The following is a 14,141-nucleotide window of genomic DNA, read 5'->3' on the forward strand; positions in this document are numbered from 1 at the left end:
AACTTTATGTAGTCCAGTGAAGTCAGTTTATCTGATTCTTATATTTAAGATTAGATATTAGTGTCCTTTTTGGAAAGCAGCTTTTATATAAATCTTTTAAGTTAAATAATTATTTCTGATCAATGTTGTCCTCGCTATGTGGGGTACATGATTACCATATGTAATAAGTTTCTTAAAATTTCCGAGTTTAGTTTTCAGTGGTGGTGAGAGATTTTATCCTCTTTAGGTAGAATACTTGATATTTACTTTTGACAGCCTGTGTGTGTCTAAATTGGGAGAAGTATTTTATGATCTCTAATTATTCTTACCATCTTTTCTTTGGTTAGGACTGTTGGCTTCATGTAAATGCAAAAAAAAGTGTGTTTCCAAAGTTGTCAGCTGTGGTTCGTGAAGGCGGTCGGGGTCTGGCTACCATCATATATCCTTATCTTTTGCCATTTATCAGCAAACTCCCTCAGTCCATTACAGATCCAAAGTTGGATTTCTTCAAAAATTTCCTCACCTCTGTAGTTGTAGGGTAAGGAGTTTCAATTCTTGATCTTTAGAGCAGAAGAGATTTTTCTTGGTTTCACAAATGGGTAAAATGACATACTCATTATGGTCTTTCTTATTTAAATTTCTCCAAATTGTTTTGTTGTTCATTAAACACTTTCAATTAAACTTTTCATAGAATTTCAATTGAGATTTTTTTCTTGGGTACTTTCAAGGCTTCAGTGGTCATACACAACAGAAAGTGCAATGACTATCGTAAGGGCCTTAGATTGAAATAGACTTTTTTTTATATGAGCATTTTTTGGTATGTTGATAAATACAAATGTCCAAATGGTAAAAATGAACCAGTGAAGAGTTTAAAACTTCCATAAGCTTAAATATGATAGCTATTTAAAGTCACAATTAAAAAAAATTATTTCAGTGTATTTGTTGAACTTAATAAAAGACACTCGCTTTTATTAATGCTTACAGAACTGTTTTTTCCTACACTATTAGCTTTATTTGGTTAAGTCGTCTCTTTGAAATTTGCAGATGGACTTGTTCCTGACTAGAAAATAAATATGTATTATCTTTTTTTGACACCTATTTGAAAATGTGCTTTTTTCCACACCTTTCCAAGTTCCTTTTGTTCTTAGTTTTTAGTTTAAGAATTTTGTTTTAAAAAATCCTCTTCTTTTGGTGTGATGCCTTTTCCATGTGTTTATTTTGGTGTTTCTGAGTTGCTTATTGTTTTGTGAAAGAGTAAGCTGTAGTTGTTTATTATTTCTTAGGCTGTCAACAGAGAGAATCAAAACCAGCTTTTCAGAGTGCTCAGCAGTAATATCAGCTTTTTTTGAATGCTTACGTTTTATAATGCAGCAAAACTTAGGTGAGGAAGAGATTGAAGAGATGCTCATCAGTGATCAGGTATTTATAATGTAGAAATCATCATGCCCTTGCACACTGACTGCAAAGTATCAAGCTCATTGTATCTTGTTGCCGTTTTTAAATTAGGCTTTATAAAAATTTCATTTTTATAATTTACAAATTGAGTAATGTGTACTTCCGACCATACAAATAAAAATTCTGTACTGTTGTTGCTAGAATAATACCATAATGCCTGAGTACTAATTAGTCTCTGGATGTGCAAGCCTTAACTTTTATAGAGTCGCAACACAAAACATAATTTTGAAGATGCTATTTGTGATCTTTTTTTGTTGTTGTTGTCGTTTTTATTTTATTTTTGAGAGAGACAGAGCACGAGTGGGGGAGGGGCAGAGAGAGAGGGAGACACAGAATCCAACCAAAGCAGGCTCCAGGCTCTGAGCTGTCAGCACAGAGCCTGACATGGGGCTTACACCCACAAACCATGAGGTCATGACCTGAGCCGAAGTCGGATGCTTAACCTACTGAACCACCCAGGCACCCCATTTGTGATCTTTTATATTAAGTATAAATTACGCAGTAATCATCTTGCTACTTCTAAAATATTCAACTGCATTTATTTTTTGTGTGTGAACAATTGTGCTTGGTTTTTAGAACCAGTGATGAGAGCGAGTTCTGGAATATGGTTCCTTATGTTAGGAAATTAATGAAATCATATAAGCCTAGATCCTAGTTTATGTCTCAGTTAACTTATCTTTGTAATTTAAGGAAAAGAATTCCGAATTCTGTGGGTTCTTTCACACTGGTTTAGAAAAAAGTAAAAAATTGGATTAAGTTCAGAAAATGCAAAGAAAACTATTATTTGTTAATGATCAATAATCTTGGTTAACTATATCATAAAAAGTAATTTAGGGGAATGCAGTGAAATCATTAACTTCTTTGTATGATACGAAAATGATCTTCAAGTTAACTCTTCAGAGTTTTGGGAGGGAACATCCATGTTTTTCAGTTATTAAATGTGGAACTTTATAATGTTTTACAAATACTTTGTTTAAATTTTATTTCCCCTGAAAACTGAACTTTTATATTTCTGCCTTCTCTTTTAGTTGATTCCTTTTATTGATGCAGTTCTCAAAGACCCAAGATTGCAAGATGGGCAGCTCTTTAACCATTTAGCAGAAACCTTAAGTTCCTGGGAAGCCAAAGCAGATGTGGAAAAAGATGATAAAATAGCTCACAGTTTGGACAAAGTACTACTGAATTTTTGGGAAAGACTGTCAGAGATCTGTGTGGAGAAAATCAATGAGCCAGAAGCTGATGTGAAATCCGTGTCAGGTGTTTCTAACCTGTTACAGGTCCTTCAGAAGCCGAAGAGCTCACTGAAGTCAAATAAAAAAAAAGTTGGTAAGGTTAGATTTGCTGACGAGCTGCCTGAAAGTAATAAAGAGAACGAAAAATGTGTCTCCTCCGAAGGCGAAAACAGTGAAGGCTCTGAATTAATGACTGAACTTTCTCTCTCTCATAATTGTTCAGACCTTGTATCGCCACTAAGGAAGAAACCTTTGGAAGACTTGGTCTGTAAACTAGCAGCGATGAGTATTAATTATGTCAATGAGCAAAAGTCAGAGCAACATCTAAAGTTTCTTTCTACTCTGCTCAGCTCTTTCTCTTCAACCCAAGTATTTAAAATGCTACTAGGTGATGAAAAACAGAGTATTGTCAAAGCCAAACCTCTTGAAATAGCCAGACTTGTAGAAAAAAATCCTGCTGTACAGTTTTTATACCAGAAACTGATAGGTTGGCTAAATGAAGATCAACGGAAGGATGCTGGTTTCTTGGTGGACATTTTGTACAGTGCCCTCTGTTGCTGTGACAATAATATGGAAAGAAAGTATGTCTTGGATGATCTCATTGAGGTATTATTGTTGTATATCTCTTTAAACTATAGTGGCTTACATCGCTACACTAATTATAAGTAAGTAGAATGAGACCTGCATGGAGGTTATTCTTGAGTCGTTTCTTGACTGTTTAAAGAAGAGCAGTATATTCTTTCCAATTTTAGTCTGTGTGCTGACAAAGTAAGCACAGGCAAGCAGTATATTCTTGATTGTGATGGGGAAATGTGTGAGGCTTATGGGTAGGTGTTGAGTAAGTATGGTGAGGTGACAAATGCTCGGCAATGAAAGGCTAAGTATTTTAGTCCATACTTTTTTTTTTTTTCAATTTACATCCAAGTTAATTAGCATATGGTGCAATGATTCGGGAGTAGATTCCAGTGATTCATCCCCTATGTATAATATCCATTGCTCATCCCAACAAGTGTCCTCCTTAATGCCCCTTACCCATTTAGCCCATCTCCCCACCTACCACCCCTCCAGCAACCTTCAGTTTGTTCTCTGTATTTAAGTCTCTTGTGTTTTGTCTCCCTCATTTAAAAAAAAAAAATTTTTTTTTTTAGCATTTATTTATTATTGAGAGACAGAGAGACACAGAGCATGAACAGGGGAGGGGTGGAGAGAGGGGGAGACACAGAATCTGAAGTAGGCTCCAGGCTCTGAGCTGTCAGCACAGAGCCCGACGCAGGGCTCGAACCCACAAACTGCGATATCATGACCTGAACTGAAGTTGGTCGCTTAACCAACTGAGCCACCCAGGCGCCCCTTCTCTCCCTCATTTTTATGTTATTTTTGCTTCCCTTCCCTTATGTTTATCTGTTTTGTATCTTGAATCCCTCATATGAGTGAGGTCACATATTTGTTTTTCTCCGACTGACTCATTTCACTTAGCATAATACCTTCTAGTTCCACCCACGTAGTTGCAAATGGCAACATTTCATTCTTCTTGATTGCCAAGTAATACTCCATTGTATTGTAATGTATACACACACACACACACACACACACACACTGCATCTTCTTTATGTATTCATCCATTGATGGACATTTGGGCTCTTTCCATACTTTGGCTATTGTCGATAGTGTTGCTATAAACATTGGGGTGCATGTGTCCCTTCGAAACAGCACACCTGTATCCCGTGGATAAATACCTAGTAGTGCAATTGCTGGATCATAGGGTAGTTCTATTTTTGATTTTTTTGAGGAACCTCCATACTGTTTTCCAGACTGGCTGCACCAGTTTGCATTCCCACCAGCAGTGCAAAAGAGATCCTCTTTCTCCACATCCTTGCCAACATGTGTTATTGCCCAACTTGTTAATTTTAGCCATTCTGACTGGTATGAGGTAGTATCTCATTGTGGTTTTAATTTATATTTCCTTGATGATGAGTAATATTGAGTATCTTTTCATGTGTCTGTTAGTCGTCTGGATGTCGTCTTTGGAGAAGTATCTATTCATGTCTTTTGCCCATTTCTTCACTGGATTGTTTTTTGGGTGTTGAGTTTGATAAGTTCTTTATACATTTTGGATAGTAACCCTTTATCAGATATGTCATTTGCAAATATCTTCTCCCATTCTGTCAGTTGCCTTTTAGTTTTGCTGATTGTTTCCTTTGCTGTGCAGAAGCTTTTTATTTTGATAAGGTCCCAATAGTTCATCTTAGTCTATACTTTAAAAAAAAAATTTTTTTTAATGTTTATTTATTTTTGAGACAGAGAGAGACAGAGCATGAATGGGGGAGGGGCAGAGAGAGAGGGAGACACAGAATCCGAAGCAGGCTCCAGGCTCTGAGCCATCAGCCCAGAGCCTGACGTGGGGCTCGAACTCACGGACCGTGAGATCGTGACCTGAGCTGAAGTCGGACGCTTAACTGACTGAGCCACCCAGGCGCCCTAGTCTATACTTTTAAAAGCTGGAGTAGCTAGAAATGTTTTAGCCTTTTTTGTGATTACATAATGACTTCATTCCTTCTAAAAATTTATTTCTAACTCTTTTTTCTCTTTCAGGGGAATCTGAAATGGAATTCTATTCTTCAGGTCATTGAAAAGGTATCTTAGGGATTTTTTTTCCTTTTCCTCCTTTTTTTGCATTTATGAGTACAGAGAAGTTAAAACTAGTCATATTCACATGCTGGTATGTGGTCAAGTGTCTGTGTTAGAGAACTTCTTTATTATTGTAACTTTCTTCCCATAACCTGGGAAGGCTTTAGGCTTAGGTGTTTACCTTTCTGTAGTATTATTTTTCTGGTTAGGAATATCAGCAAAGACTGAAAAGGCTCTGGTAAATCCAGTATCTTCCTGGGAAGATAACAACAGGAGAACTAAATATTTGGTTATCTTTAAATTAAGACTACAGGTTTCTACCCTTATCCTAGTTATTTTTTCTTCTATAGAAGTAGATTGAGAGGTTTTAGCTTTGGCTCGAACACCTCAGAAATTAAATTTGTCCTGCTTTGGAATACTATACAGGCAAATTAAAATCTTTCAGACTTTGATTGCCACTTGACTAAATAAGAAAATTAGTGATGAAAATAATGAAAAGAAATCAAGGAACATAAGCAATTTAGAAGTTTTAAAGTATTTTTTCCCCAATGAAGATGTAAGTGATGTAACACTTTTCAACCATAGAAATGGGGGGATTTTTTTGCACTGTTAAGTTACCTAAAATTCTTTTTTAGCATTTTTTATTATTTTTAAAATTCACATACACAGATAACTCCTTAATTTACAAGTTTCTTTTTAAATTATGGTAAAAGTCCATAGCAAAATGTACCATCTTAACTCTTTCTGAGTTTACAGTTCAGTAGTGTTAAGTATATTCTCATTGTGAACTAGTCTCCAGAATTTATCTTGCAAAACTGAAACTCTGTGCCCGCTGAACAGTGACTCCCTATTTCCCTCAATAGTTTATTTTTACAAAATAAATACAGAATATTAATTTACTGTTTTTCAATGAGAAATAGAACATATGAAGTACAGCATTTATATTAGTTTACCCAGTACCTTCTCTCTCTATAGGCAGGTTACATGAAAAGCCAAATTATCAGAAATCTACTTGGTAAGTCTAGAATTAGAGCAAAGGGAGTTAGTAATTTGATAAGAGAAGACTGATACCCATTTGCAACTTAGGAATGTGCCTGCTGGTTAGCTCAAATACTCCTAACCTTTGGGAAGACTATTTTCTTCCTGGGCAGTATTTAGAAGTTCATGGCCAGTGTTTGCCTCCTGTACTTCCATGACTAACTGATGTCTCCATCCCCTTAAAGCTGGTGAGGTTCTTTCTATGGATATGTTAAAATGAGTATTGTACATCATATCTTTCTAATTTGAGAGACATTTTACTCAAAAGTTTATTTCCTAGATTCAATAAAATAAATGGGTTTTATTTAGTAAACTGTGTTAGGAAAACCATATTATAGCCATCTAAACTCCAGATTTCTTTGTTTTTATGCAACTTTATACTTTATGATCAGAGTCATAAACTCAGCTTCTTTAAAAACAACCTGCATTTTGTAATCAGAAAAGGACGTTAGTGGTTTTCTAGGTTAATCTTCATTTTTAAAATAGGAAATAGTCCCAAATTGGTTAAGAGATTTGTCCAGGATCATAAAGCCAGAAGATTGGCAAAGCTTGGGCTAAAATAAAAGCCCAGGTTACCTACAGTTTTTTAATAAAGGACAAACAGTTTTTAGGCACTACCCAATCCGCACTTGGTTTTTTGTTTTTTTTTTTCCAGATTGCTTTGAAATGAACCAAGTTGCAAATTCCTTTCTTATCAGCCCTTAAAGCAAAAGAAGCTCTGGGAACATGGATCAGCATGCTTTTGGGGGTGGATTTACAGTTTTTTGTGTTTTGTTTTTTTTTTCTTGCTTCCCCACCCCATGAAAATAAACCAGTTGCTGTTAGCTATCTGGCCCCAGTTACTATTGCAGAGAATTTGGGGAAATATGTCCCATTGTTCATATTGAAGTATTTACCACTATTAAATATTAATTGTGGTAATTTAGTAAAATTAATGAACAAAAATTTAATACATAGAACATTTTAAAATCTGTCTTCAAAGTTCATCCGTTCGTTATTCATTGAACATATCTGCAGTGTTGATAGCAGGTATCAAAGAAGTAAGACAGTCTCTGCTCTCAAGGAACTTACAATCTCATTGGAAACAAGACATACACAGATGAAACATAAATAATAATAAAATCCAGTAAGTGCTTTAGAAATTCAGAGAAAAGCAGTTATGAGTTTGGGCTTGAGTGGATGGGGGAGCCTTCATAAAGCAGGTTGGCTTTGTAATGATTCTCAGAGAATGGATGGGATTTTGATAAAGAAGAGAGAGAATATTTATGGTTGGGAAAATAGCCTGAAAAAACGCCTGAAAATGTATGTAAGCAAGACTTAGTGGGGAACAGGACAATATCACCGCCTTAGAACTTGAGGAGGAGTGGGGGCTAGTGTTGGGGTCATGATGATGAAGGGAGGTAATATGGTACAAGTAGTATAGGCAGATATGCTTTTTGATCTTGAAAATTTTTGCTTTAATTTTATGGTTTTAGGCATGTTCTAGTTCAGATAAACATGCTTTAGTAACTCCTTGGCTAAAAGGAGATATCCTTGGAGAGAAATTGGTAACCCTGGCAGATCATCTTTGTCATAAAGACTTGGAATCCACAGTATCTTCTGATTCTTACTTCTCGGAGAGATGGGCTCTTCTAAGCTTGGTATTATCCCAACATGTTAAAAATGGTAAGCAAAAATAGGGCTTTTGTTTTTTAGTAGGCAATAAAGTCTTCACTTTTGGAAGGGATTCCATGTTACAAAGTCTGTATGTTATTGGTTGAGAATAACAAGACTTAATTCATGCAGCTGTTTTAATTTTGTAAGCACCCTAAATATTTAAGCCTTGTAGCATGACTTGGAAGACATTTTAATATTTTTTAAAAGTTTTACATTTTAAAGGGTTTTGAGTTTAGCAAAGTTATTCACTAATTGTATAGACCATTGTGCTTTTTTTTATTATTTTTTTAACTTAATGTAAAACTGCTCTTTTACATGAGAGCTTTTATATGTGAGAGATCAGATTGATTTGTTGATACAATTTTCTTTTGTCTAATACATAATTTTTTTTTTAAACACATGGAAAGACTTAAGTGGTTGTTAACCCAAAGTAAGATTTTAAAAAATACGCTGTTAATATTTTTTAATTTTTTGTTTGTGTGAACTTTTTTTCTCTAGATTACTTGATTGGAGAAGTATATGTTGAAAGAATTATTGTTAAACTTCATGAAACTTTATCCAAAGTAAAGGAATTGTCAGAAGCTGAAAATAATGATTCATCAGTGTCTTTTATCTGTGATGTGGCCTATAACTATTTCAGCTCAGCAAAAGGATGCTTGCTAATGCCATCCTCTGAAGACTTATTATTAACTCTCTTTCAGTTATGTGCTCAGAACAAAGAAAAAACACATTTGCCAGGTAATAGCCTACTGCTCAAATGTTTTGTTGGGAATCTCCGGCTCTGACCTTCATAGTGTAAGTGCCCAGGCTTTATTAATTGAATCATAATGTACTTGAAAGTTGAAAGCATTTTGAGTAGAGGGCTACAAATCTTAAACACTTTCAGCTTTAGAAACCAAGTCAAAGGTATATGTAGACCTTATGTCTAAATTCTTTCTTGATATCAAAGAAATAGTTTTGGAAGGGGCTATGGTAGATGAGTTAGAATCTTAGCCCTTTCACTTAGGAACTGTTGTTTGGCAAGTTGTTTAATTTCTTGATGCTCCAGTTTCCACATTCATAAAGGAGGGTATATTAATATGTCCTTCTCTTATTCACTCTTGGTATATATCAAAATAAAACTGAAATTGCCTTTGTAAGGACTATATTGCCTTATATGTTGAGACTTAATTATGAAAGGCATTTTAAAAAACACTAGTATTGATAGAGAGCCCTCCTCCCCAACCCTTTCTTTCATACTACTCTGTTCGGAAAAAGTGTAATATTTTTCACATCTCTAAAAGGACAATGCTCTTGTAAATAAGAGTAGAAAAGAGCTAACTTTAAAAATCTTAACATGTTTACATTTGTATAGCATGAGCTAGTTTGTATTATTGCATATTTATGACATAGTTATTTTGTTTTGGCAATTAAATGGTAATTTTATATTTTCCATTTTTAACGGTACTTTAAAAATCTCAGGTCTGCATTGAGCTATTTCATACATTTTGTACTGGTTATAGTTGCTTCGCAGGGATTACAAATTACTGTTGACATCTTGATTTTAGACTTTCTTGTCTGTAAACTGAAAAATACTTGGCTCTCTGGTGTGAATTTATTGACCCACCAAACTGGCAGTACATGTAGACAGAGTACCTTCCTATGTTTGTCTGCTCTGTGGCTGAAGAACCAAGTTCAGTCTTCATCTTTGGATATCAAAAGGTAACTTTTTTTGTACTCATTTGCACAGTATCTCTTCAATACCTGATCACTGTCTTTAAATTACAGCCTGTCTATGAAAAATGATTTGTTACGTAAGAAATCTATGGGACTCTAAGAGAAGACCCAGACAAAAATATTTTTCCAAAAGGAATTTGTTTTAATGATCATCAATTTAAACTCAATTCAAGAATGATTTGTTATATCTGCTGGACTCCTAATTTATGCTGGTGACGTGATCGTAGTGCTATACTGTGTCTTGTGAGCTGGTATGGATTATAACCATAACCTCCCATGACTACCACACATCGTGGTTATTCTTCATTGTTTAATTTTGGGGCTCTGGTAGCCTCTGTTTTAAGATGTTGAATTGCAAATATATTTCACACCACATACCTAAATCCATTTATAAAAGTGAAAACGAAGAGAATGCATCCAGAGACTTTTAGGGTTGGGTCATATCTTTTTCTGATCATCATGGCTTCTCCCCCCATATAATGAGGTAGTTGTGTTTCTGAAATACCTTTTCCAAAATAGGTCAAGTTCCCTTCATTCTGGTACAGAAGCAGCACTCAATTTCAAACTATAAATGTTGTATTAAATCCCCAATTTGATGGTGTGTATGTCAGATACAGGGTAAAGGACTTGCTTAGTTTCATTTTTAGTGGTCTTTTTGTTCAGGTAAAGTGTTCCCTGCCATAGTATTTAGTGTGTACCAGAGTGCTCAAGTTAGTCATAGCATAACCATGATTGTCACATTGTTTACATTATTTTCAGTCTTCAAGTCCTCTTGTGTGCTGTTGATGACTTGCTAAATATGCTTCTAGAAAGTGAAGATACTAATCTTCTGGGAGTTTACATTGAAAGTGTAATGCCAAGCAACAGTGAATGGGAAAAGATGAGACAGTCTCTTCCAATGCAGGTATGTTTGAGATTGGACAGTGCTTATCTCGTTCTGAAGTTTGGACTTCATGCAAGCTTAAACATTTTAATTTTATTCTGGAGAAGGGAAAAAATTGAACAAAATGAATATCTTTTGTTTTATCCTTGGGAGAAAAAAAGGTAAATGAAACGAGTATCTTGCTTTGCCTTTACGTCTCTGAATGCTCACATATTGGATGTTTGTTGTTTGTGAGACACTGACAGTTGCCACAGTACGAGGTGAATTAGATCTAGTTCTGTCCTGAAGGACTCTTAAAGAAATACATATGTTGATAATTTCCTGAAGCAAAACCCAAACTTCTAGGCTTCTGTGATTTTATTGATAAACTAGTAATAACTTCATTTTTGAAGTTATTCTAATAACATTGTGAAGATTGATAACTTCATTTTTGTTCCCTGTCTTACTTGCAGAGATAGTAAATAATTTAGAATATCTAATGATTTTGTATATAATTGAATGTATTCTTTTTACAGTGGTTGCATAGACCTCTTTTAGAAGGAAGATTGAGTTTGAATTATGAGTGTTTCAAAACAGATTTTAAAGAACAAGATGCAAAGAAACTTCCCAGCCATTTGTGTACTTCAGCATTATTGAGCAAAATGATATTAGTTGCACTGAAAAAGGAAATAGTCCTAGAAAATAATGAGCTTGAGAAAATAAGTAAGTATATATGAGCATTCAGATATAATAGCATTGTTTTGAAATAATTTGTATTAAGTATAATTTTGAAATAATTTTGATTCCTCTGCAATTTAAATCTTTAAAAAATCAAGAATCTTCCATTCCTATTAACTATTGTAGTGATGAGAAACTTGAGGTTACTTAAATGACGAATGGTAAATTGCAAATCAGATGAAAACATACTGAAATTTTCTATAATCTTGTTAGCTGTAGAGCAGAATTTGTTATAAGATCACTTACTTAAGCTGGCGAGACATCAGTACTAGGTCCTATGGCACATAATCCTAGAGAAAATGGTTGAGTTTAGTGTTTCATCATGGATTGTGATTTAAACCACGATACCTTCGTGTTGATAGGGATACATAGGTATGTATGTAGATATATATTTTTTTCCTGGCAAGTGGAGGTTCAAATGTTGAATCCCGTGGGGATGTAGGACTTAAAATTCCCCCATTCCAGGAAATGGTGTAGAATTGTAAGTAGCAGTGTGACCTAAACAAAATGGTGTTAAGGGTAGAAGTTTTGCATAATTTCTCCGTCAGTCTTGTTTGTAAAACTTCAGCTGTAGCATAGTTACTAGAGGAAAATATATGCCCTGTGGAAGAAAGCTGGAATACTTCTTGATTTGCCAACTCCACATGCAGTAAAGGGCAAGGAGATTAGCCTGCAGTTGCAATAGTGTGTTTTTGTGGCGTGTGTTACTAATTATAAACTGACAACATTATGTATGTAAGCTTCTTATCAACCCTGTCAGATATTATTACTATGGTTTTTGTTACCTGGTTTTCTTAGCTTGACTTGATTAGAGGTACTTAGCTTGTAAGGGATAGGATTAGATTTTTGAACCAGGTCTCAAGTCTTCTGACTCCAAAGTCCATAAATGGCTTTATAAAACAGAGTTGTGATAATTGTGTGTTAAAACCTATGATGTGCTAGGTTTTCTGAGAGATTCTTGGTCATTTAATTCTCACAGCAGTCCCTGAGCTAGATTTTAGTACTCTAATTGCTAACTATGCACACAGCTCAATTTGAGTCCAGACCAGTCTTTCACCGAGATCCATGCCCTGTTTACTATATCATGGTGTTTCCCATTTCTTAACACATTGGCTTGAACTTCTCATCTCAGGTCTTGGGGCCCTTAGTTGTTTGTCCTGTGTGTAACTTGTTACCACCTGTGGCAAAAAGAGTAGGAAATTCTTCCATTATCTCTGGTAACTTAGGCCTGTCACACTGTTCACTGATTAGAAAAGGGACCAAATAAGATTTGGGAGAAGAGTGGCATTTTGTATCAGACAAATGTTCTCAGTTTTCGTTATCACTGAACATCTCAAAGCAGATTTGGAAATCAGTTCACAAATATTTTGAGACTGGCAGGCGTAGCAGTATTTGAAAATGGGACGGTGAAATGAAAATGATCAAAAGGTTCCTTCACAGAGTCCACTTGATAATGTGTTGTCCATTCTGTAGTTGCAGAACTGCTCTATTCACTGCAGTGGTATGAAGAATTAGACAATCCCCCTATTTTTCTAACTGGATTTTGTGAAATGCTTCAAAAGATGAATATTACATATGATAACTTATGTGGACTTGGTAATACCTCTGGCCTTTTACAACTGCTATTTAACAGGTAAGAATCCCTTTCAGCTTCCGTTTTTATATGATTGTTTTACTGGCTTTTGCCTTTGTTTCTGTAAAATGTTAAGCTCACTTCACGCTAATCTTTCAGAGGGTTGATTTAAATTAAACCCAGTTCTTAATAATAAGTACTTTGTGGATTCTGAGTACTTGATTTATTCATCTAGGGAGATATTTGAACTTTGCCTGTGTTCTTAAATCCATAAATTACATTGAGGAATGGGGCAGATGACAATGAAAGAAATAGAAGCCTTGTAGAAGTTGTTTTGTCATCTGTGATCCATCCTTCCCGCTACTCTCAAACCTTATACTTTGCATGTTGTTACAGATATGTCTTAAGATTATAAACACAAAACCTTCCCCTTAATTGACGGGAGTTTATTGAAGTTACCGTGTTGAACTGCCTCTCTTTGTTTTTCACTTGGCTGTGATGTTTTGAATATGCTTTGCCTTATCAGAGGTCCTAGGCTGAGCCTTTCTCTGCAGTCTCCATCTACATACTCTAGGACACTCAGAACTTTCCCCCAGTAGATATGAATACCTCCTTGGTTCTTCAACATTAACCAGGCTCGGTGTCCTCTGGGATATGTCCTTTTTCCGGCTACCATCTCTGATCCTCAAACCTGCTCTCCTCTATTAGGATTTGAAGGGCTTTGGGATGAGAGCTCAGTACCAGTTGTAAAGGAGTGTTGGAAAGCTAGGCTCCCAATCTTTTCAGTAATGGCAGCTGTTTGGGGGCAAAAGCCCTGGGTGAATTGATACCCTCACAAGGTGATTGATTTAATTCCGTAAAAGGAATCCAGATAAATGGTAAAAATTGTAAACACTTTGAAAATGGATTTTTTTTTCTTTTTTTAGATCCATGGAAAATGGCACCCTTTGGTCTCTTATTATTGCTAAGTTGATCCTTTCCCGAAGTGTTTCATCTGATGAAGTAAAACGGCATTATAGGAGAAAAGAAGGGTATTCTGATTTAAAATGTTTATACTTTGTAATTTGCTGTATTTGGTCACTTTGGCAAGCCCAACTAATGAATAATCTCTATATCAGTCAAGGAAACAAGGTTTAAGAAATGCGGAAATTCAAGGAAATGAGATTAAAGACTTTAAAACAATTTAAATTATTTTAGGTTTGGGACACACCTTCTCATATAAGCATTTTAAACTTTATAATATTTTGTTGTGGAATTTTGTACT

General features: G+C 35.2%; 1 protein-coding gene across 2 annotated transcripts in view; it reads left to right on the forward strand.

Annotated features, from left to right (window-relative positions):
- Positions 1-14,141, forward strand: part of LTN1 (listerin E3 ubiquitin protein ligase 1) — a 61,575-nt gene that overhangs the window by 17,634 nt on the left and 29,800 nt on the right. For both annotated transcript variants that reach the window (XM_049627949.1, XM_049627950.1), the window contains exons 8-18: positions 327-517; positions 1,263-1,398; positions 2,463-3,272; positions 5,259-5,300; positions 7,808-7,997; positions 8,487-8,726; positions 9,536-9,689; positions 10,464-10,608; positions 11,103-11,289; positions 12,778-12,937; positions 13,804-13,908. In XM_049627949.1, coding sequence (XP_049483906.1) covers positions 327-517; positions 1,263-1,398; positions 2,463-3,272; positions 5,259-5,300; positions 7,808-7,997; positions 8,487-8,726; positions 9,536-9,689; positions 10,464-10,608; positions 11,103-11,289; positions 12,778-12,937; positions 13,804-13,908 — 2,360 coding nt within the window. The remainder of the gene's footprint in view (positions 1-326; positions 518-1,262; positions 1,399-2,462; positions 3,273-5,258; positions 5,301-7,807; positions 7,998-8,486; positions 8,727-9,535; positions 9,690-10,463; positions 10,609-11,102; positions 11,290-12,777; positions 12,938-13,803; positions 13,909-14,141) is intronic.

The sequence above is a fragment of the Panthera uncia genome, chromosome C2 (assembly GCF_023721935.1).
Source record: "Panthera uncia isolate 11264 chromosome C2, Puncia_PCG_1.0, whole genome shotgun sequence".
Taxonomy (NCBI): domain Eukaryota; kingdom Metazoa; phylum Chordata; class Mammalia; order Carnivora; family Felidae; genus Panthera; species Panthera uncia.